Source organism: Vigna unguiculata, chromosome 7 (genome assembly GCF_004118075.2).
Source record: "Vigna unguiculata cultivar IT97K-499-35 chromosome 7, ASM411807v1, whole genome shotgun sequence".
Taxonomy (NCBI): domain Eukaryota; kingdom Viridiplantae; phylum Streptophyta; class Magnoliopsida; order Fabales; family Fabaceae; genus Vigna; species Vigna unguiculata.
In genome coordinates, this window is record NC_040285.1 from 17,435,619 (window position 1) to 17,460,210 (window position 24,592).

Below are 24,592 nucleotides of genomic sequence, written 5' to 3' on the forward strand. Positions count from 1 at the left end.
GTGAACAAGTAAGCGAATGCTGGTCCCTCTGGACCTGCTGGCATCACCACTGACTTCGCCGCCATCCTGGACGGCCAAGCGAAGATGCAACAAGAGTTGGCAGATTTGAAGAAACGCAACGCAGATGAGATGGAGGCGCTGCGACAAGAGAACTCTCGCCTTAGGCGGAAGATCGAGGCTGATCCCACCCTAAAAGGAAAGGCCAAGGAAGCCTTTGAAGCTCCAAGGTCCCCAGCCTTCCAGCCCACAGAGGAGGAGAGTAAATACAACCACACCCCTCACACCTTCACCACCACCCAACAAACACCCATCCCTTCCACCGACCCCACTCACCTCCCATCCAATCAACCAGGGCATACCACAACCCCAACCCCTGCCACTACTCTTCCTACCACCCAGATCCCCTACAACATACCTACCACCCTACACACCACACAGGTTCCACCATACAACCCGCAATACCTCCCAACAAGCCACATCCCCCCTCACAACCTGACCGCTATACTAGCGAAATCGACCCTGACGAACACCTCAAAGTCTACATCACCCATGTCGCCCTGTACACGTCCCAAGATGCAGTCTTCTGTAAAGCCTTCCCCACCACCCTCAAGGGTCCTGCCCTAGAATGGTTCACAACCCTTCTGCCTTACTCCATCAACAATTTTGACGTTCTTTCCCACATGTTCTCCACCCATTTCGCTGGCAGCCGTCCACACTAAACTACCACAATCTCCCTCCTGGGCATTAGACAGGAACAAGGCGAACCCCTAAGAGCGTTCATAGATCGCTTCAGTAAGGCAGCTCTTCGCATCCCACACCTCAACCAGGAGATGATACTCTAGTGCATGGCACTTACCCTGCAACCCGGCCCCTTCGCCAACAACGTCTACCTCCACCCACCTGCCTCTATGCACGAACTCAAACTACGTGCAGCCGACTACGTCCGCATGGAGGAAATGCAAACCCTCCACACCAAATTCTGCAATGACTATGCAGCCACCACCGCCAACCCTACCCCGCAACCTCCCAGCCTTGATGCCCACCCTCGCGAGCCCCGCCAACCTCGCTTCACCAGATATGCCCCCCTTACCGTAGCTCACTCCCGCATTCTCGATGAGGCCCTACAAGCTGACCTAATCCCTCTACCACGCAAGACAACCACCCCTCCTAATGCGGACATGACCAAATATTGTTGCTACCATCGCAACCATGGCCACACTACAGAAGAATGCAAAGCACTCCAGGATAAAATAGAAGAACTGGTTCGTGCTTGCCACTTTCGTCGTTTCATCCGTAGAGATGACCATTCCTCTTCCTCTCGATCCCGCCACCCCCCTCGATCTGACCACAGACGCCCCCAACATGATTCCCGTCATGACAGACGCCCCCCCCCCCAACCCACCAACCAAGAACCCGAACCGACCCGCACCGACATCACCCCCGCCGACCCTCCCCTACGTGGCACCATCAACACCATCTCTGGTGGCTTCGCTAGTTGAGGATCCACCTCTTCTGCCAGAAAGAGACACATCCGTCATATCCAATCCATCAACCATATCACCCATTCCCACCATAGACGTCGCATGCCTCCTATCATCTTCACAGATGACAACTTTCATGGCCTGGACCATCAACAAGATGACCCTATGGTCATCACTGTGGAAATCGAAAACTACGCCATTAAGAAAGTCTTTGTTGATCAGGGCAGCTCCGTTGACATCTTGTACTGGGCCACCTACCAAAAACTTCAACTTTCGGACACCACCATGGTCCCATATGACGAGCCGATCTATGGCTTCTCTAGCGAACAAGTATCCACCCGTGGCTACATCGACCTTCATACCGTCTTTCGTGAAGGAACCCAAACCAAAACCATCCCAATCCGCTTCCTCATCGTCGACGTGCCAACATCCTACAACATCCTCCTAGGCCGTCCTTCCCTGAACACCCTTGGCGCCGTCGTCTCCACCCCCCATTTAGCCATGAAGTTCCCTTCCCCTTCCAGTGACATCCTCACCATCCACTGCGACCAACGCTTGGCACGTGAATGCTACATGGCCAGCCTACGACCACAACTCCCAATTCAACAAACCAACCACATTGAGCGACCTCCTGGCTCCAGCATCGCCTTGTCAGGCGAGGATCTAGACCCTAGAGTAGGCCAGGATGTTCATCTCGAACCAGTTGAGGAGACCTCCCCTCTAGAACTTCCCAACTGTCACACTATCAACCTAGGCACCGGTTTGAACTCTGACGAGCGTGCCATCATCACACCCATCCTCACCAACAACACAGATCTTTTTGCCTGGTCAGCCGCCGACCTCCCTGGAGTGGACCATCTAGTGGCATTCCACAAACTATCCATCTATAAAGAAGCCCGTTACGTATCCCAAAAAAAGTGCAAACTTGGCGTAGAACGCCAGCTAGCAGCAAAGGTTGAGGCCGACAAATTACTGAACGCAGGATTCATAGAAGAAGTTCAGTACACGACTTGGCTTTCTAACGTAGTCTTGGTGAAGAAAGCCAATGGCAAATGGCGAATGTGTGTAGACTACACGGATCTAAACAAGGCTTGCCCCCGCGATGCTTACCCCTTACCCAACATTGATCGACTCGTTGATGGTGCAGCAGGAAATAAAGTGCTTAGCTTTTTGGATGCATATTCTGGATACAACCAAATCCCCATGGCCGTATCTGACATGCACAAAACCGCCTTCATCACGGACGATGCCAACTACTTCTATAGGGTAATGCCTTTTGGCCTCAAAAACGCTGGAGTAACCTACCAACGACTGATGGACAAGGTTTTCAGTCACCTAATGGGACAATGTGTCGAAGTGTATGTTGACGACATGGTTGTCAAGTCACCAAGTCACCACCAACATGCTGAGGACCTATCAGTAGTCTTATTTGCGCTATGCCAATACAACCTTCGCCTCAACCCAGACAAGTGTGTATTCGGCGTCAACCAGGATAAATTCCTTGGTTTTATGCTAACCCAGCGCGGCATAGAAGTCAATCCCGAAAAATGCAAGACCATCATCGAGATGCGCAGCCCCGCTACCATCAAGGAAGTCCAACAGCTCATAGGCCGTCTCACAGTCATTTCCTGTTTCCTACCCAAACTGGCCGAACAAACCCAACCCATAGTCCAACTCTTAAAGAAATCCACCAGGTTCACATGGATTGATGATTATGAACAAACCTTTCAAAAACTGAAAACCACCCTCACCTCACCGCCTATCCTCCACAAGTCGGACACTCACCAACCCCTACTCGTATACATCACAGCCACCGACTATACCGTCAGCGTCGCGGTCGTCCAAGAGATAGAGGGCACGCAACATCCTGTCTACTTTGTTAGCAGGACACTGCAGGATCCCGAAACCAGATATCAAATGGTAGAGAAATTGGTTTTATCTTTAGTCCACGCAGCTCGCCGCTTACGCCCATACTTCCAAAACCACAACATCACCGTCAAAATCGACTACCCAATCCAAAAAATTTTGCAAAAACCAGATCTAGCCGGACAGATGTCATCCTGGGCCGTTTAGCTGTCAGAATTCAATATTCGCTACGAACCCCATGGCCCCATCAAAGCTCAATGTCTTTTAGATTTTATCAACGACCTCCAGCACACCCCCACAGAGGACCAATGGACACTTCATGTAGATGGTTCCTCAAACCCAAAAGGTGCCGGTGTTGGCATTGTGTTAGAAGGACCCAACGACATCCTCATCGAGAAATCCCTTCACTTTGCCTTCAAAACATCAAACAATCAAGCTGAATACGAAGCTATCCTCGCCGGCCTTTCCCTTGCCTGCGAAGTAGGTGTCAAGACGCTAACATGAAAAACCGACTCCAAACTCACTGTAGGGCACCTGAATGACGAATTCCAGATTAAAGACCCCATCCTCCTACAATATTACCATATGGTCCAAACAGCCATTCAATCCGCTTTTGAGCAACTCCGCATCGAACACATCCCAAGAACCGACAACATCAAAGCCGACATCCTCTCTAAATTAGCCAGCACCAAACTAAAAGGCCGCCACCGATCCCTGTTGCAACAAACACTATCTACATCCTCCATAACACATACTTGTCTAAACCTAACCCATGACCCAACGGACATCACCGCCCCTCCTCAAAACCATAACTGGACCACCCCCTATATCCAATACCTAAAAACCGACAACCCCCAACAAGATGCGCACAAAACTCTGTTGGCTAAGGCCGCCAGGTATACCATGATAGGCGATGACCTTTACAAACGGAGATACGGCTAACCCCTCCTCAAATGTGTCACAGTAGAGCAAGCACAGTATATCATTAAAGAACTACACGAAGGCGTTTGCGGCTATCATTCCGGTGCACGTACAATGGTCACTAGGGTACTTAGAGCCGGGTACTTCTGGCCGACCATAGAAGCATACTGCTAGGACTATGTCAAAAAGTGCAAACCATGCCAAAAAACATAGCAACCTCATCCACCAGAAGCAGGAACAACTCCATCACATAATATCCCCATGGCCCTTCGCAAAATGGGGAATGGATATCCTTGGTCCCTTCTCACCTGGCAAGGGACAAGTGAAATTTCTGATTGTAGCCGTCGACTACTTCACCAAATGGATAGAAGCCAAACTATTAATCACTATCACGGCCCAGCAGGTTCAACAATTCGTTTGGAAGGACATTGTATGCAGATATGGCGTCCCACACACCATCATTACCGACAATGGCCGACAATTTATAAATAAGGAGCTAGCCAAGTTCTACACTGGCCTGGACATAAAATACATCACAAGTTCTGTGGAACACCCACAAACTAATGGACAAGTAGAGGCGTCCAACAAGGTTATCCTAATGGAACTACGCAAACGGTTAGACAGCGCCAAAGGCCAATGGCCCGAAGAGTTAGTAGAAGTGTTATGGGCTTACAGGTGCACCCCTCAATCAACAACAAACGAATCCCCTTTCAGCCTAGTTTACGGCGCAGACGCCATGATACCAGTTGAAATTGGCGAACCATCCCTGCGTCGAGAACTATACGATCCAACCCACACCATCAGAACATGGCTACTCACCTTGACCTCCTACGTGAACTCAGAGACAAAACCCAGATACGAAACTTAGCTGCCAAATGAAGAGCTGCCAGAAAGTATAATGCAAACCTATGTCCATGATCATTCACCATCGGGGACTTAGTATGGAGAATGGTTAGCAGTGCTAGAAAGAAGGATGGCAAGTTCTCCGCCAATTGGGACGACCCATACCGTATACGTGAAGACGCAGGAGGAGGAGCTTATCGCCTGGAACACTTATCCGGGAAAGAGATTCCCAACACTTGGAATGTATCACACCTCAAATTCTACTTTAGCTGAATGTATACTGTAGTTGGACCAATACTTGTAACCCTGAGTGTACTCTTTTTCCTTACCTGGTCTTTTTCCCTAAGGAGGATTTTGGCCAGGGAGATTTTAACGAGGCACCCCATATTCAATAAATAAAATGAAGGGTTATCAACTATACAACTTTCCTACGTTTTTACTCTCATATTCGTTTAAGTTCCCCACCCTTACCACAAGTAAGTGGCTTGGGTGGAACACCCTTAACTTGTGCTTAATTCGTTTAAGTTCCCCACCCTTACCACAAGTAAGCGACCTGGGTCGAACACCCTTAACTTGTGCTTAATTCGTTTAAGTTCCCCACCCTTACCACAAGTAAGCGGCCTGGGTCGAACACCCTTACCTTGTGCTTAATTTGTTTAAGTTCCCCACCCTTACCACAAGTAAGCGGCATGGGTCGAACACCCTTAACTTGTGCTTAATTCGTTTAAGTTCCCCATCCTTACCACAAGTAAGCGGCCTGGGTCGAACACCCTTAACTTGTGCTTAATTCGTTTAAGTTCCCCACCCTTACCACAAGTAAGTGGCCTGGGTCGAACACTCTTAACTTGTGCTTAATTCGTTTAAGTTCCCCACCCTTACCACAAGTAGGCGGCCTGGGTTGAACACCCCTAACATACAATCGAACGCGCCAAACATACATCACAAATCATCAAAACCCATCATACACAATCACATACAGAACCATAATCACATTTAACAACAGTGCAAGAATATGCCAATGTAGCGAAATGTACCAAATATTACAGACACAGGCTCAAATAATATTCTTAAATCAATGAAAATCGATATCCTAGTCTGCTGCATCAGAAGCCACCTCTTCGGCTTTGCCCGCTCCTTTCTCCTCCTCAACCGCCTTCTCCTCTGCCTCCCCATCAGTACTACTTTCATCCTCCTTGACAAGCTTTTTGTCAATAACATCCTTATTCACATCAAACTTTGAGTCCGTCATGTTCACATCCGGATAGAAAAAAGCCGCTTGACGTAATCCCTTCTCAAACCCATTGATGTGCTCTTATATAATACAATTTTTCAAGTCATCAAGCTCACCCGTAGCACCTTCATACTTGTCTTTTAACTCGTCATAATCTTCCCCCAACTCTTCTATTTTCTTCTTCAATTTTCCCTCGGAGTCTAAACAGCAAACCCTCCAAGTTTCCAACCTTTTTCTCTCTTCCTCCCAACCCTCCCTTTTCTTCTTCCACGCCTCCTTCTCCTCCTCAAACTTGTCGATCTTCCCCTGTAACTCCTCCACCTTTTCCCGACCTCCCTTCTTCAACTCCCTCCCATACAAAGACCCCACATGGCGACTTAGTATCAAGGCTTTGCTTCCAAACTCCACCATCGTCCTCACAATATGATCAGCCTCCATACTATCAATAGAATTTACAATGGTATCTGGGAGGTTGATCGCTATATCCTTCCTCACAGATACTTCTGGCAACTCGATCAAACCAGACTCCGGCCCTTTCTCCCCAATAGCCGACCCCGCCCCACTGGCCGACCCCGCCCCGAGCAAGACTGCCCCGAGCAAGACCGCCCTTACTTTCTTCACGTCTTTCCCCTTGCCATGACGAGGCGGCAACTCAGCTTTCCTTTTCGTCCCACCATGAACGTGCACTTCCACCACAAACTCTTGCAGATTAGGAACGTCAACTTTTCCCGCTGCCTTAGCCTTAGCGGCCATCTCCTTCCTCAACGACTGGAAAAGCGCCAAGTTCTTCTTCCCAGACTGCGCCATGTGCCCTACAATAATATATTAAAAACCCAGATTAAAACAACTTAAAATCATTAACATAGTTTAAGTAACAAACAAATACCTTCAATATCTATAATCGGATGCACCGAATTATAAACTCTAACTAAGCCCTTAGTGGGCAACTTATCAACAAACTTCATTAGGATCTCCACCACCTCCTTATCCCCCGCCGATAACTCATCCATCCCCATATCCTTATACCGAGAAGGGGTACCCGTCCAGCTAAATAGGAATTTTGTACTCCCATCTGTATTCAAGAAATGAGGCTTGCCCTCTCCCTTCACCACCACTTTGAAGTACCCGTCCTTGAAGTGCTTGAAAGACTGGGAAAATGTGTCTAGTCTGCTGATACTAGGACGACTGATCAGAGACAACCAAGTAGTCGGCTGTCGGGGTCTGGTGTCATAAAAGTATAAGAAGGCGTTAGGAGAAGGCTCCAAATATAGAGATTGGCACAAGATGCGAAAGGCTTGCAAGTAAGCCCAACTATTTGGATGCAACTATGTGGGTGCCACGTTCAATGCGTGCAACACGCCCATAGTAAAATCATCAAACGGTAGCTGTACATGTAACTGCGAAAAGTGACACATGTACATATAGAAGAACTTCTTCGTGGCCCCCTCCTGCCCGTGACACACACGGTCAACGACGCTAACCCTCTCCAGGGAAACGATATCACCACTTACCCCCTTCGAGATGACAGGCGTACAATTCAGCCAGGAGTTCAATAAACGAGACCACCAGAACAAAGATGATTGATTACGGACATCGGCAGCCGCCCACCCGTAACCGCCTTTGGCCGGCCAATCGCTCTTGGCCAACTCTTCAGGGGGATCTTCTCGAACCTCCCTCATCGTCTCCATGGGAATCCCACTTATCATACCTCTGGAACTAGTACCCTCTTCGTCTACTTGCCTATCTTTACTCCTCTCCGACCCCATACTCTCACTACTAGATGTGGACAACGATATACTATCGCTACTAGACATACCTTTTTTGTGTTTATGGAAAGATGTCGGGTGAAATTGGGAACTAGTCGGACAGTAAAATGCACACAAGATCTCTGAATACAAAACTCTCGCAAATGAACCAAGTAACCCCTCACTCATTTTGAAATCTATATTTATAAGCCAGAATCCCAAACGACGAAAACCCCTTCCTGCCAAAACAACAACTCATACCAATCAACACCATCATTACAAAATATATGACTCTTAAAAATGACGGTGCCAGAACTTCCTGATTTGACCCCTGACACCCCTTCACCTATCTTCAAACGGTTACCACTTTTTAGCCTTAACACTGTTCATCACACTTAAAGGCTGGGGGACTGGTGTACCACACCTAGCCGGTTCTGCTAGCATATCAACACACATCACCCTTAACCGACACCTATGTCGGTCAAGGCTGGGGGACTGATGTACCACATCAAGCTAACTTAACAAAATAATGATAAAACGATTACCATATACCAAGGCATTCGAGTAACCGGCCAAGACCGGTAACCTAGACGTCTAGAGGAACTACTTGCTTAAGACGACACACGAGCAATACAAATCGTCAAGGGAGGTAATCGGTCGAGGCCGATAACTTTAATATACTTAATAAAATGGAAGTCCTCGTGTTCAATAGGTCTTAAGGGCCTGGGTTAGGGCCCAGGCCCACTCACAGCCCAAGCCAAGGCCCGACCCATGGGATAATCAGACATAATTAATGCTCTATAAATACGCGTGGACCCCAGTAATTAAAGATACACATTCATTAATCACAGATTTGACATTTTTGAGAGTTTTGACTCACTTGAGCTTCAGAGTCTCTTCTGCAGGTAACCCCTTCTGGGTCCAAACCGATATGTACAGACCGGGAAGAAGCCAACTGAGGAGATAGCGGACTACATGGTAAGGTGACGCTTGTGTCTAACTAATCTTATTTGTTCTCTGCAGGAACAATTGCCAAATCCACGTAAGTCCTGATCAATCGGAATGGATTTAGAAAATGTTGAAAAAAATGCCTTAGATGCTGTTAAAACAGTTTCTAGTCTAGTTTCAATAAATAAATTATAAATGAGTTATTATGCTGTTAGGGGATTTTGTCAGTTTTCTTTTTAATATGGTTTCTTATTTTGATTTCTATTATTTGTAAAATATCTTAATATTTAATTGAGTGTATTTTAATACATCCGGAATATAAAACATGATTTTTTTCATTTGCTGGTGTTTTCTGACTTATTTTCACTATAATTATCACTCTCAAAGCTATACAAACAATTTGAATCACTTGAATGATTAGGGACAGCTTACGAGTTTGGGTAGTCTATAACAAACTTGAGAAAGTAAGGTTTTTTATCTAAAATTTATTTTTCGAGTTTTTTTTATGTAAAATTATTTATTAAATTATGATAATTAATTTTTAATTTTTTTTGAAATATCGTTGATCTTAAATAAGTTTCTATTATTTTTAATTATGAAAAACTCTTTTTTTCCAATGCATTGGATAATATATATTTTTGTACAATCATCATTTAGTCTTTTAATCTCTTCCTTGTTACCATAGGTTTGAGAATCAAAATTATCTTCATCACTAACTACTTCTCTTTCTCTATGATTGCTTTCACCTATATCTATGTTGTTATTATCTTGTTCATTTAGACAATACCCACTTGTATTTTCTAATTTATTTTTCTTATATATTTTTATAAGTTTATTCATAGCTCCTTTACGTAATGCAATTAAAGTCTCAATTTTGAATAGCCTAATTCAAATTTTATAGTTGACATATTTCTATATTTTTATATGAAATAAAAAATTATAATATATAAAACACTACTAAAGATAAGTATATAAAACAAATGAGTCCACACAATAGTAGACTTGTAGTATTTTGAAGTCTCAAGTCTCTTTCTCCTTTTCAATTCTCAACTTTTTCACAAACCTGTAGAGATTATTTAAGATTAATCATCAATATAAATAATTAAAAAACAATTATTGTTCTTCTCACCTCAATAGCAAGTGTTTTTCCCTTAAAATTGAATTATCTTTTTACATAAAACTAAATTTTGAATTATGCTTCAATTAATCTATTATCCATAAAAAGACTAAACCTTAATCTAACTAATAGTTTTGTAAAAAAAATTCAGTTCTTCGTCAAGATATATGCAAAAAAAAACTTCCGAAAATTGTAAATCAAAATGTACAAAAAATAATGGGAAATAGAAACGCATTTCTAATTCTAATACAAATCCAAAACAAAATAAAAACAACAACAACACAAATAGAAAAGAAAAGCATACTAACTGGAAATGAAGATAAAAAAATTGGTACACACGAACAATATGAGATTCAATGAATGTAATTTGGCAAACCCCTATAAAAAAGACTCTTAGAAGAGAAGGAAGTAAAGAGAGATAGAAGTCACAGAGAGATCAAAGAATAAAAAAAAATATAAAATCTAGATTTATTATAAGAGAATAAATATAACTAATCATTCTCTTCCTTGTAAAAAAATTATAATTTACTAAATAAAGGTTTTACCTCATTAATTAACAAATTAACACACATTAATAATAATTTAATTAAATTTTATTCTCAAACATTAACTTATAATTAATTTATTTGAGCTATATTAGTAATAAAATTATTTTTTTATGTCTTTTTTCTTAAACATAATTTTAAAATTAATTTAATCGAGGTATATTAGTACAAAAACAAAATTCAGGCCTTTTTTTCTTAAACAATTTTACAATTAATAATTTACCAGTTAGTAGTAAAATAATTTTTTTACGCCTAGAACGAGTGCATTACTTGTTTTACCTTTGAGACGGCCTTGAGGATGAATTATGTGTAAGGCCCACTTTATCTTTTGCCCAATGTTTAAGGGCTGGCCCTAATCAGTTGGGCCTAAGGCTGGCCCATAAGGTGTCTAAAACCCCTAAACCAGCCTAACCCTCTCATTTTCTGTCCACTTTGCAAAATCAGTACTTTATTCCCCCCCTTTGAACTGCTTTCAGAAGGTCTGCTAGAGTTTGGACCTCCTTCATCTTCAAGCTAGCTCAACTCCGTTCCTACGTCACGTAAGTGGTCTTCAACCCGTATCCTCTTTCCTCTAGTCATATTTTTGTGTTTTCAGTTAGGGTTCACTATATGGAGCTTGTCTTAAATTTGTTTCACTATTTTTCAGCTCTCGAATCTACTCCTAGAGCTATTGTGCTCAACTGTTTGGGTGTCTGAGTCCTTGGCTAGCATTTTCCAGGTAAGGGAAGCTAGGGTTTCATGTTTTAGATTTATTTTGCCTATTTTTGGTTATGTTTTACATTTCTGGTGATTGTGTGGTGTTCATGATGGAATGAATATGCATTGTTTGCCGATTGGATGAATCTTTGGCTTTGTAGGCATAGAACAATGAGGGAGAACTGTTATTTTTGCTGAAGCGATCTCGTCTCGCCTAGGCGAGAGTAGCAGAAGCTCGCCCAAGGGTTTTTGCTCGAGCACTCTTTAGGCGGGAAACTAAATTTTTTAGCGACGAACCATCTCGCACAGGCGAGATGGCCTTGCCTAACCGAGAGTTCGCAAAACCTCCCAGGGCCTTTGTTCATAGTCTCGCCTAAGCGAGAGCCTGCAGCTTGAGCGAGACCACTCCTCTTGCCTGAGCGAGGGCTCCTAGCTTGAGTGAGACCTGACGTAGACCGTGTTGTTTGCTTACATAATTGTTGTTGGTTGCATGATTGGTTGGTTCGCTCTATTTAAAGTATGAAGTATGTTGTAACATCCCTAAGGAATACTACTTAAAAATAAATGATAAAAGAATTAAATTATATCAAAAGTCGTCTCAAATAATAATCCCAACGTGAGAAAATTTAAATTTATTAAAGCACGTGCCAAAACTCATAACTGAAACGATAAAGTGTCACAAGTTCTCAATATTCGTGTTCATCAATAAAAGCATAATAAAATACAAGTGAGAAAAAACCTAGCTCTAATCCCAAAGCTACCCCTCACTCCGTCGCCTGCACATCCCCAGCACCACTTGTGTCAACATCTGCTCCCGTGTAACGAATCACACGATCATCACCATACACAAACAGAAAGGGTGAGCTGAGAAAAATAAAATAACAGATATATAATACACAAGATATATCATACAAATGGTTGGCCTTGGACTCGGGAATATGATGCTCACACGAACTTGCCCGCTCGTGGTCCTGCCTCTACGAACCTCCCCGCTCGTAGTCTTGCTCTACGAACCTCCCCACTCGTAGTCTTGCTCTACGAACCTCCCCGCTCGTAGTCCTGCTCTACGGACCTGCCCGCCCGTAGTCCAACACATGTGATCCACTAGCCCCGTACCTCCCCGCACGTGGCATCTCTCAAGCGTGAGCACGGAACATACGAACCTACCATCAAGAAGAACAATATAACTTATTAAGTTATAGCAGAACCCACTCTAGTATTATTCCCGCATCAGATTTCCACTGTATGACAATATCCCATAGTCCAGTTATCTCTAAGAATGTGACTGTTATTTTTATTGCAACTTTACCATAATTTCAATTCAAATCCTTTCCAATTGAGTCTACGCCTAAGTTTTCACTTAACAAGACCCTTACTTAGCCAACATTGCGTCTACATTATACCTCATCGAAAATACTCTAACCTAACACATCTCTTCCTACAATTATCCCTTACAACGATAAGCTATTTATGTTTGTCCATCATCCCTCCATCATCCACACTTCATCTAAAATCATACCTTAACACACATGCACCCCTGTCTTCCTCTTTTAAATTACCAATCGCACCGTTCCCTTTTAATTTACCAAAACTCTCTTTCTCCCTTCCACAAAACCAACTGCAACATAGCCCTAATTGGGTCTGTCCGCGCCATCGCCTGGTGGCTATCAAGGAGCCGCCAGGCGGCATACCAGAACCTGGCCAAACTGCCCTCGTTCCTGTATTCTCCGTGAATCCCATTCTACCCTTCTTCTTTTCCAGTCACTCATCACACAGTCATATTACAGAATCGACATAATTTCACAATACCAACCCACACCAGAACATGATAACAATTTAGGTAAAACATCACTAACGTCAAATTTCTAGAATTTGAATCCCTAGCATCACGTAATTGAACCCTTATAGGTTGAAATCCCAACCCGAAATATAATCATCTCAAGTGAAGCAATCATGCATAATTAACATTCCCATATAATAATTTTCCCTAATGGAACCCCCAACACACGAGGAAATCCAAGAAAAACACGTAAAACAACAACAACCTTAAGAACCGCCTGGCGGAATACCACCCACCGCCAAGCAACTCAACCAAAAACACCCAGAACTGGGCCAACACTGATGTGTCGCCTGGCGACATCTGCATGCCCGCCAGGCGGTTTCTGGGCAGATTCCCAGAAATTCGCAAAAATATCATGATTCAACAGAGAACAGTTATACAATTCGGTTCATAGTATTATAGTACATTATGTACGAATTATAAACATAAAAAAACAGCTCCCCTTACCTCTGATCCTCGCTCCAAACTCGGATTGAACGTGACTTTGACCCAAAAACCACCCTTGTCCTTTGCTTGCACCCTAACAATGGTTTGCTCTCAACTCCTTGCTCTACACTGTGCCAATTGCCTCAAAAACCTCCTCCCAAACCCTTACACTCAACTCTTAGCCTCTTTCCTCTAATCTCTTTTCCTCTCTCACAATTACTCTCTCTTAATTACCCTTTTAGTGCCTTACACGAATTTTAATAAAAAAATTAGACCAAGGCTAATCAATGTTTAATTATCCCACTATTTTCCAGCCCTTAGGTTACCTCTCCATTGGCTGCTAGGTTTCTAACCCTTTCACATTCATGCCAAAGGAAAAATTGGCAAAAAGAAATTATTTAGTTCTCAACAAGGTTTGAACTCACATCCCTACAATCACAAAGCAAATGCACAACCAATTCAACCAAATCACCATTGTGATGACTTCTTAGATTTTAAGGTTATGCAATCACATCACTCTTTAAAAATATATAACTTAAAAATTCATAATTAATTAACACGCAAATGGCACACATAGACTCAAACCCAAGTCCTCACACACAATAAAGTACTCTCAACCAATGGCACACATAACTCCTTTAAACGCTCCTCTTACCCGCATTTATTAAATAATTATTCAATTAGCTATTTAATTTTTCTCGGGTCTTACATATGTGAATATGCATGTAATATTTAATTGTATGGGCTGGAATTGATGAGTTTGGTATGGTCTTGGTATGGAACATGAATGGATGGTTGATTATACATGTTGGCATGGAATTGATATGCATGATAACTCTATGCTTCGTTGTTAGGACATGATGTTGGTGTGGTTTAGGACGTAATTCCATGGATCTCTAGGTGAGATCTCATGGTGGTACCTCATTCGTCAAGATGTAATTGCACGATAGTTTCGTGGTGGTGCCTCATGGTTAGGATGTAATTTCATGACCCTTGTTAATGGAAGTTCATGGTGGTGTCTCATGGTTAGAACATAATTCCACGAAGGTTCGTGGTTGTGCCTCATTATATAATCTCATAAGGATTTAAGTAAGGATTGCATCTTGACACTTTAAAGAGTCAGTTAGTCTCACGTAAAGCGTACTGACTCAGGTGGCGAGAGTAGTAGGAGGCCCTAATCTTTGGCAAGATAATGACCTTAGATGTTTGAAGGCTAACCTTGTGAGTGATAGAGTGAAACCCATTGACAATTGGCTCTATAGAGCAGTAGAGACCACCACAAGTGCAAGCATCCAGTGAATCCAACTGATTATATGTATCCTAACCACATTAATTTATCTAGGCATTCCACTCATATTTTGGATGCAAACACATTACAATTCTATCAAATGTTTCACACAAATCTAATCAGGTTACACAACCATTCAGATTCACAATCAGTGCAAAAAGAGATCTCGAATATATATTACAATCAATACAATTATATATATATATATATATATATATATATATATATATAGAGAGAGAGAGAGAGAGAGAGAGAGAGAGAGAAACACCAAATCAAAACAAATTTCAACAAAATCAACCATCCTATATTTCACAATCACATAATTCAATCTCATCACGTAGCAGTAATATTTTAAATTTAAATTAACTTTTCTTACTTGATATTGAAGACTACCCTGACTAAGAGATGCTCCTAGAGCTCGCTCGAATACATACTAGAATCAATACAATTATATAAATAGAAACACCAATTTAAAACAAATTTCAACAAAATCAACAACCTTATATTTCACAATTCAATCTCATCATGTAGCAGTAATGTTTTAAATTTAAATTAACTTCCTTAATTGATATAGAAGACTACCCTATCTAAGAGATGCTCCTAGAGTTCTAGAACTCACATGATACTTTAACTACCTACACAACCATCAACTCAAAGAACTGAGCATATTACAATGAACACAACTAAACAAATATTCACTTTGAGCAATTTGAAATACATGCATGTTTCCTATAGCCATTTGCACCTCAAAATAGTAAAATGACTATAAAAATAAAGCAAAAATGTTATTATGTTTTAAATTTTGATTAGACAAATATGTAAAATTCTATGTTATGTCTTCACTGGTGGTTCCTAATCATCGTATAAATGAACAAATGAGTTAAAAACTTACAGAGATAAGGTATAGAAAATTCTAAAGTAATTTTGGAGAGATGAGGAATTTTTATAAAATCAAACTCAATTATTAAAACTATTTATAATTTAATTTTTAATAATAAAAAAATCAAATATCATCTTTTAAAAATTGTATATCCTGCTCTTTCCTTTTCTAAATTCTTAATAGCTACTAGAAGTTGAGACCATTTGAAAGCATGTCAGCAATAACTTAAAAAGAAAATTTAAAATACAAAAAATTTTAGAGTTTAATAGCCCTTTTTTTTGTAATTTTTAAATTATTATTTTTATAAAATTTAATAAAGTTATGAAGCCAAATAATTTATAATTAAATAATTTGATATTATATAATATTTTTTCTCTTTCAATAATTAACATAATTTATACTACAAATATCAAGCCACAAAACGTTGTTTGGTCCATTTCATTTTGATTTCTTTTATTCCTTACAAGAAAAAGGTTTGAAATTAAGAGGAGGTCTCATCTACCTTGTCGGAGAACAAATTCACAAGCAAATATTATTGTTCTTTCAATTCTTAGATTTGAACCAGGTCCTATCTTGTTTAAAAAAAAATAAATTATACAACACATCAGAAAATATAAGTTCGGATTTTCTGTTATATTTTTCATATTTTCCTGTTATATTTTTCAAATGCACCAATATTAATATTTTAGAATATATTAATTTTTTTAATATATCTAAATTAGTGTATGTTAAAGATACAACAACAATAAAATGCGTTTAATTTGTTAAAAATATAACATGTATTTAATATTTATCAGATAAAAATATCACTAATGGTTGGAATTTCACTTAGTAAAGTATACATAGATTTTTAGCACATTCATTTTCTAATAGAAAATAATATTTTCTCTCCTCACTCTTTATTCCTTTACACCATATACGTACTAGAATACAATTATTTGTCTACCAATTATTTTTCATCATTCATTTCGGTCAAGTCGCTGTGTATTAGGTATCATGACAATTTTTTGGCATATATATATGTCTTTTCTTAATGCATTAATAAATATTTTCTATTTTTTTTTGTCTTTATATATCTTTAAATGCCAAAATGAAGGATTAATAAATTCTTCGCACCAATGTCATATTTCTTTTAAAAAATGTTAAAATCATTAGATTATTGTCTTCGTATGCCCTTTAATATTGGAGACATCATTTAGACTACATGGTTGAGCACATTATGTCTAAAAGAATATGTAGTTTTTTATTTAAACTTTAAATAAGAGTTTTTTTAGCATATTCAAACAAAATAAAATATTTACTCATTTTACTTTGCAAATCAAACAAGGTGAAATTTCTTTTACCAACCCTTCAAATTCAACGGATTTTTTTTTCTTTTACTAATAACACAATATAAACCAAAAGAAATTTTCGACAGAATGTATATTGTTTCATCTTATGAATTAAACAAAATTTAACCATTATCTTTGGTAAAATTAGTCAAAAAGTTGAATTTAAAGTTGAAATTTAGGCTAAAAGTATTTTATAGAAGTTGTTAAAAGTTTTAAAATGATGAATAAAAACATGAATAATTATTAAATCAAATCTTAACATTAAATAATTATAAATTTTTATTTTTTTATTCTCTTTTGAATATTTATTATAAATTAAATTTCAGATATTTGTATAACAATTAATTACTCATTATAATTTAACCGTTCTCAATAAATAGAAACATTTTATTAAAAATAAAAATAAATTATTATATAATAAGAAAATAATAACATGACTACAGCATTAAATTAACAATTCAAAATAACGTAATAGCAAAACAATAATCTGAAAATAATGATGATAAACAAGATTTACAAGTTTTATATTATTATTTTAAAGATTTAAATACAAACTTTGTATTATTCGATAACATGAATAACTTATTAAATTAAGTTAAAAGTATTAAAAAGAAATACCCCATCTAACGCAAATACAAATGAGATAACTTGATTAAAATTTTATCTTAGAATTTATCCAGATAAAAACACTCTACCAAATACTCACTTAATAATCTATAGTTGGACCTCAACATTAGATAACTGACATTAATATTTGAATAATAATGTATGACCTGGGTTGAGGGGAATAAATTAAAGCCAGAATGGGGAGATTGGAAGCACAGAAAATAATTGGCTACAATGACTTCCCCTTTCATCCACAACCAAGACTGGGACATGTCGCAGGAGCCCTCAGAAATTTTGTTCAATTCATTGCCAAGAAATGCTGTTCTTGACCCTATTCAAGATTCTCTTTCCTTCGACATGGTTGATTCTTCCACTGCACCACCACAAGGAAATCACAACCACACACAAGAAGTGAAGAAGAAGGAGAGGTCGTACAAAGGTGTGAGGAAGAGGCCATGGGGAAAATACGCAGCAGAGATCAGAGACACAACGAGGAATGGAAGAAGGGTTTGGCTTGGAACCTTCGAGAGTGCAGAAGCTGCTGCTTTGGCTTATGACCAAGCTGCATTCTCCATGAGAGGCCACAGTGCTGTCCTCAATTTTCCAGTCAAAAGGGTCAAAGAATCTTTGCAAGAGATTCAATACACATGCTTCACTGGTTCTTCTCCTGCACTTGCACTCAAGGAGAGGCACTGCATCCAAAGAAAGTTGTCTTCAAAACCTAAAAAGTGTAAAGGGAAAGACCCCTCTCAGGATCCAACACAAAGTCTGGTGGTGTTAGAGGATTTGGGAGTTGACTATTTAGAGCATCTTTTAAGCATATCCGATCAAAGTGAAAGCCCTAGCTGCTTCCACTAAACTTGTCACAGTATTTCCCCTTTTATTTTCCCTTTTCACAACATCAATTTCCAGCCATGGCATCTGTTTGTATTGTATTGTACTCTCTTTAGATGAACCTGAATTAATATCCTCTCTTCCGAACGAATTTATGCGCTTACTTGTGCATTTCAAAGTTGAAGTGCTATGAATCCATTCTTGCACCACACCCATTGTCCATCATCCACAACAGGTTCATTTTCTTCACATTCCAACTTCACAATTTAAGCAGTAATTTCAAATAAAAGTTCTCAAGTTATGCTTTATGGAAAAAACTTTATCAGAAATTCCACGATATCCTAAAAAATTGTTAGTTTTGGTACTCAGAAATTTTACTTTCCCTCTCTTATGTAGTATCATTAAACTCATTCAGCTTTTGAATGTTGATTCAAAGATCAATTGCACTAAAATTTTAGATATACCTAGGAGCCATACATCTAGCAAATCTCAAAGATTATTACATTACTCGCTATCTGTTTATATCAACATGGTCTTGGATTGTTTTAATAGGCAGAAGATTTATTCAGTAGCAGACAAGAATAGTACTCTAACCTAAATTCAATATACATGCAGAAAGAAAATCAAAGATGTTACCTAATACAATCTGTAGGACTGACACACAATCTGACAACAGATAGATTTTTCTTTTGTCATCAACCATGTCCAAGATATCAGTTTACAAGATATGTCCATAATAATCCAACAAAAATAGAAAATACCTTGAGCAAAATTTTATTCCTCATCAAACTTATCTTGACAAAAATACACACTGTGTTTAACATCTTATATAAAGGTTCTTTCTAAATATATAACATATTACCTGATATAAAACCATAGAACATCACAGATATGATAAGATTTTCATGAAGATATAGTTGAGTAATTTACCAATGATTCGGAACCTTAATTTCTTTGTTGCATATCTCACATCTGGCTTTTTTCTCAAATACATCTCATCAGTGGTGAATCCGAGAAAATGAGGATTTTAAAACCCCAGTAACCAGAAAAGCTTTCAATATATGGGCAAGATCAAAAGTATAATTAAAAGGCAACAAATACAAAGAAATGAGCTCAAATTCAATGAATACATCAAATGTAACATAATCTAGGAAACTTGAAAGTCCTAAGCTACTTGAAGAAATTAAAATCTTGTAACAGAATAATACACATTTCAGATTTATCATTCCCAACCAAAACTTCAACTAAACATGCCAGAAATACCAGTAAAGCATGAAATTATGCAACACCCGCCAACAATATTCCTTTCATTGCACCTCCAAGAACATAAAATAACAAAGCCCCAAACTTCACCCAAAAGCATTTAATTTGGCTCTCCATAGTTATAGCAAAGTACAACCTTAGTGTCCACAATGGACAAAATATCTTCTTTACCTTGTACAAATCTTAAAATGTTTTTTTTTTTTTTTATAATTATTTGTGAAAATAGAAGACTGAAACAAACTGTTTTCTCTGATCAGACAGGTTCTGATGTAAATCGTTTGAAACTAAAAATGAGTGACTTATAGCAAAGTGATCACATTCAAGTGATATTAAACAATAATTAATTAAAAGACATCAGTGCAACGGGAACAAATTAAAAGCTGTTCATCTAAATTCACCATAAGCAAAACAAAATAGATCACAATTATTCATTGTACTTGTCAACAGAAATGTGGGGGTGATAACAAGTTCACCTGATGGAAGATGTTCAAGATGCAATATATGCATCTCACGCTGAATTTGGCTGCAATAAAGTTCTTGTTTTTCTACTAAAAGAAAAATCCTATTATATTAAGGAAAATAGGAATGAGGTGATAGGGTTGAACACTACAAGATTATCTTATATATCTACCAATCGCTCAACTTAAATCGTCAGAAACATTCAGAAGTTACTGATCTCAAGACGTAATTAATTACTCTAGCTTCCTGAATTAAACATTATCATATTAAGATTTTACTCAGAAATAACAATGGTGGATGTTTGAAGCCATTTATACAAAATTAATAGACAACAGAAGAAAATTGAAGTTGATAATGTCATGTTCTTAAACAATATAAGTTAAAAGCAACACAAAGAATCGATTCCCAAAAAATGCAGTGAATAAGCTTATAAGAATTCCCATAATGTAAATCAGCAGGAGAAATTTCCTGAAATATACACGGAAATGTTACCATGCTCTTTATGATGATCAAAGTAATTCCATTCCTGAATTATACATACACGGAAATGGAATGAAAGAAATCACGCATACCTCATATCCGACAGTGTTTCCTTTGTTGACCACCATCTACCTGAACATTTTCCTGGCTTTACCAAAAGGACAGGTGGAAAGTGAGACAGACATGGGAGAAACAATAGCATTAATTTGACATAGTTTTGAAAAGTACATAAATGGTGTTGTGTTTTGTGTGTGAAGGATATATAGGGTTTAACGGAGACGGAACGAAGAAGAAAGAGAGAGAAGAAAGTAGGCTTCTTTTCCGAGTCCGACACTGAACAAAAAAGGTAGAATTTTTTTTGACTCGAATAGGAAATCTTGAAAGAGTTATATTATTACTTTATTTGTTTTCCGTCCATTTTGTTTTCTTTGAAAAATAAAATTCCTTTGTAAATTGTAATAGGGTTTGACAACCTTCTACCTCTTTAAAATATTTTTCTTAACAATTTTCCTGAGACTTAAATATGGTGAACGATTATTTTTTAGAAAGTAACTTACCTATAAGACAACAGAAATTGTTAATGTTATCTTCTAATTATATTTAGGATTTCTCTTAATCTATTTAGATACATTGACGAGATGCATTAATACGGTATTAAAGTGAATTTTAAAACAGCATTAAAATACCTATATTAATGTAAATTTTGTCCTTTTTATCCACCCTCGCTTTCTCTCAATTTTCTGTCCGACACGTGGGGTCTCATAATATAATACAAGAACAACAGTTGATATTACCTCTTATTTTTGTGGGGACTCAAGAATATTTGAATATCTATAGATCTTTTCTCCATGTAGAAACTATTCAAACATATAGTTTGAAATCAATAATAAACTAGATAACAGTTTTCATCATTTTCGTGCCACTTTTCAATATACATAAAAAATCAACAATTATATATTAGGGAGATATTACCACTCTGCATCAGAAGAGAGAATATCTGGAGTTTTCAGAAGCATCTCAAAGATTTTAACTGTTTATCGCTTCTAGCTGGTCTACTCAGACATGTATAACTCATCCACAAATCAAAGATGAAGGGTAATCGTGTTTCAATAGTTTTAAATAATTGTATATTACCAGAAGGAAAAACACAAATTTAAGGCATAGTTTCAAGACAATGAAATTGGTCGAATACCTAATTTTTCAATGTGTGCCACTATTTAGAGATGCCATATTGCAGCACACTATCATACATTATGGAAGACAATGGAATTTTGAACATATATGTAGTAGAAGATCAAACCAAGTGTGATACTTTTTTAGATTTCGGGAAATTAAGAACTTTCCATGAAATACACAGAACCTAGTGGTCGGTTCCTAGTCACTTGCAGAGTGAACTTGTAGATTAGGCAGTGAGTTTTGTGGAGGATTGAGAGAGTGACATAGAATGCCTTGAACAGGAGAAGCTTTATAAGATACTGTAAAGCATGACACAGTGCTTGTAAATGTGTTTGAGAAGTAGAAAAAGTAACTGGAGTGTATTAAATGGGAAAAAAAATGGTTGAATTTACTTGTGCTAGACTTTTGGAAATTAGTAGCTTCCAAGAAAATTTTTTCCTCAAACGATTATTCATTGAAAAAGTGGGGAACCTATAATCCGACATAAAAATAAGCCTAAGTTATTGAAAAAATTACAGCTAAAACATGACATCAGGTTAAGGTGGTAGTTATTTTGTCAACCTTGAGACTAATATGGTATATATGTAGAAGTCACAATCAAGCCAAGAAATAGATGAATTCAATTTCCCTTAAAGAGGGGTGTTGATGAATATACAAGTCTCACATACGACAAAATAGAGAAAACTAAAGTGTACGCAAGTTGGAGTACATGAATCTAACTGGTCTAGACTGTTTGGACGCACTCTTTTGCTGGCATCACCTTATAAACTATTTAACAAACTGGTGTTATAAGGTGTTTAACTAATTGTTTATTAATTGTTTTCCCATAGCAATAAATAATTCATTCAGAAGCATTTAAGAGATAATCTACAACTTTATAGATATTGTTGTGCATGTGGTGGTTTGGGAGATTGATGAAGTAATGTGGTTACCATCTCACGCACACTCAATAAAGACTCATCTACATTGTATCAAGTGTACGCGATGGTGGGTTATTAATCCCACATGTTAATATTACTAGTTTAAGTATAGAGGTGAATTAGTTGAAGGATTAAAACATCTCAAAAATACTCATATTGAGATAAAAAAAACAACGAAAATACAATGAAAGTGAAAGAAGAAAACTTAACAAAAGTTTTGGAACTAATCAAGAAGTCATAAAGATTACAAGGATAAAAAAAAAAAAACTCTCAAATCTTCTAGAGTTACAAGAAACATAATAGAAGGATAATTATCAAATACAAAAAGTATTAAAAGGAATATAATTACTGAAGAATACACTCAGAATAATCTTAGGCTTAAAGAAATAGAGAATAAATATTAGAAAATGTAACATAGGTAATCTAAGCTAAGGAGTATTGTTTTTCTTATGCATAGTCCTGCTAAATAAAATACCTAATAAGAAAACAATAAAAAAAAAAGGAGATGTAGATTTGAAAATGAATTGTTCGTTGTGTGAGTAAAACGAGGAAACAACCAATCATCTATTTTTTGGAAGTATAAAGTATGAGAAATGTGTCATATTTGGATAGATGTTAGCAATGTACACCATAATGAGATAAAAAGGAATTTCAATCATTTTCACCTAGTCGAATTAAATAGAAAAGGAAACATCAGTTGGAAGGGAATGTGGGTAGCTTTGGAGTATATGGAATCAAAGAAATAATGTCGTGTTTAGAAAAACAAAGGTATGTGAAGAATAAAATCTAGGTTTGACCTAATTGAGGATATGGGCATAGATAAGGAGAAAAAAATAAATAAACATCATTTCATATTCTTATTGGTATTTATGCCCTATGCATTGCAATAAAATTTTGCAATAAGATGTATATGCATGCAATTAAGTATAAATCATTATGAGACATATTTACAATAGGACATTATGTAGCTAACAGAACTCAGACAATATAGTCTAGAGAATCTTTTTGGTAGGGAAACGATGTGCAACAAAAGGCTGACCATGTGGAAAATATGATAAATAATCCTTTTTATGATAAGTTCTTAAACAAAACATACCAATCTTGAAGAAATAACACAAAATCACAAGAAGGAGGTCTGCCCTTATGACAACTGAAAACTCCCAAGAGTTGGAGAGTGGTGGAATGAAGACATCAGTGACATCGACTGGACTAACAATATAGCATTGGATATGGGATGAGGCTTATGGTCAAGCACATACACAATGGACCCATCAGACCGTTGTATTTCTCAACTCTAAAAGGGTAGCCTATAAGAGAGCAAAATATACAAGGGGCAAAGCAGTATTTTAGTAGCCCAACATATCAAGTGGACGTGGGCCCAACACATGATGGTGGAATAGAAACAAGGAAAAGTAGGCGTCACAAAAGGATGAATGTGCGGTAAAAGGATTATCACTTGGGGGAGGAATGATATATACAAACAATTTTAGGAGAGAGAAAAAGGAGGTAGCTGAGCAGTCATTTTTTAGCGAACCTTCTCCTCTGGTTTTCTGGCTTTCTGCATTTTTCCTTATATGACTTTGGTATCTATCTCATCTTAAGGCGGTTTTTTCTTTGAATAAAAGAAAACTCTCTTTTTGCCATTAAAAGTTTCGTTGTCTCTTCGGTTACTATTTCATTGTTTTTCTGAATTTGT

At 38.1% G+C, this 24,592-nt stretch overlaps 1 protein-coding gene across 1 annotated transcript; it reads left to right on the forward strand.

The window, feature by feature from the left end:
* Positions 1 to 17,804: 17,804 nt before the first annotated feature.
* On the forward strand, positions 17,805 to 19,168 carry LOC114189585 (ethylene-responsive transcription factor 1B-like). The gene has a single exon (XM_028078190.1). It carries the CDS (start codon positions 17,999 to 18,001, stop codon positions 18,620 to 18,622), a length of 624 nt encoding a protein of 207 aa, XP_027933991.1. The 5' UTR covers positions 17,805 to 17,998; the 3' UTR covers positions 18,623 to 19,168.
* Positions 19,169 to 24,592: the final 5,424 nt, after the last annotated feature.

Coding starts and splice junctions, on each gene's coding strand:
- LOC114189585 (XM_028078190.1), top strand. CDS start 17,999: ATGACTTCCCCTTTCATCCACAACCAAGACTGGGACATGTCGCAGGAG.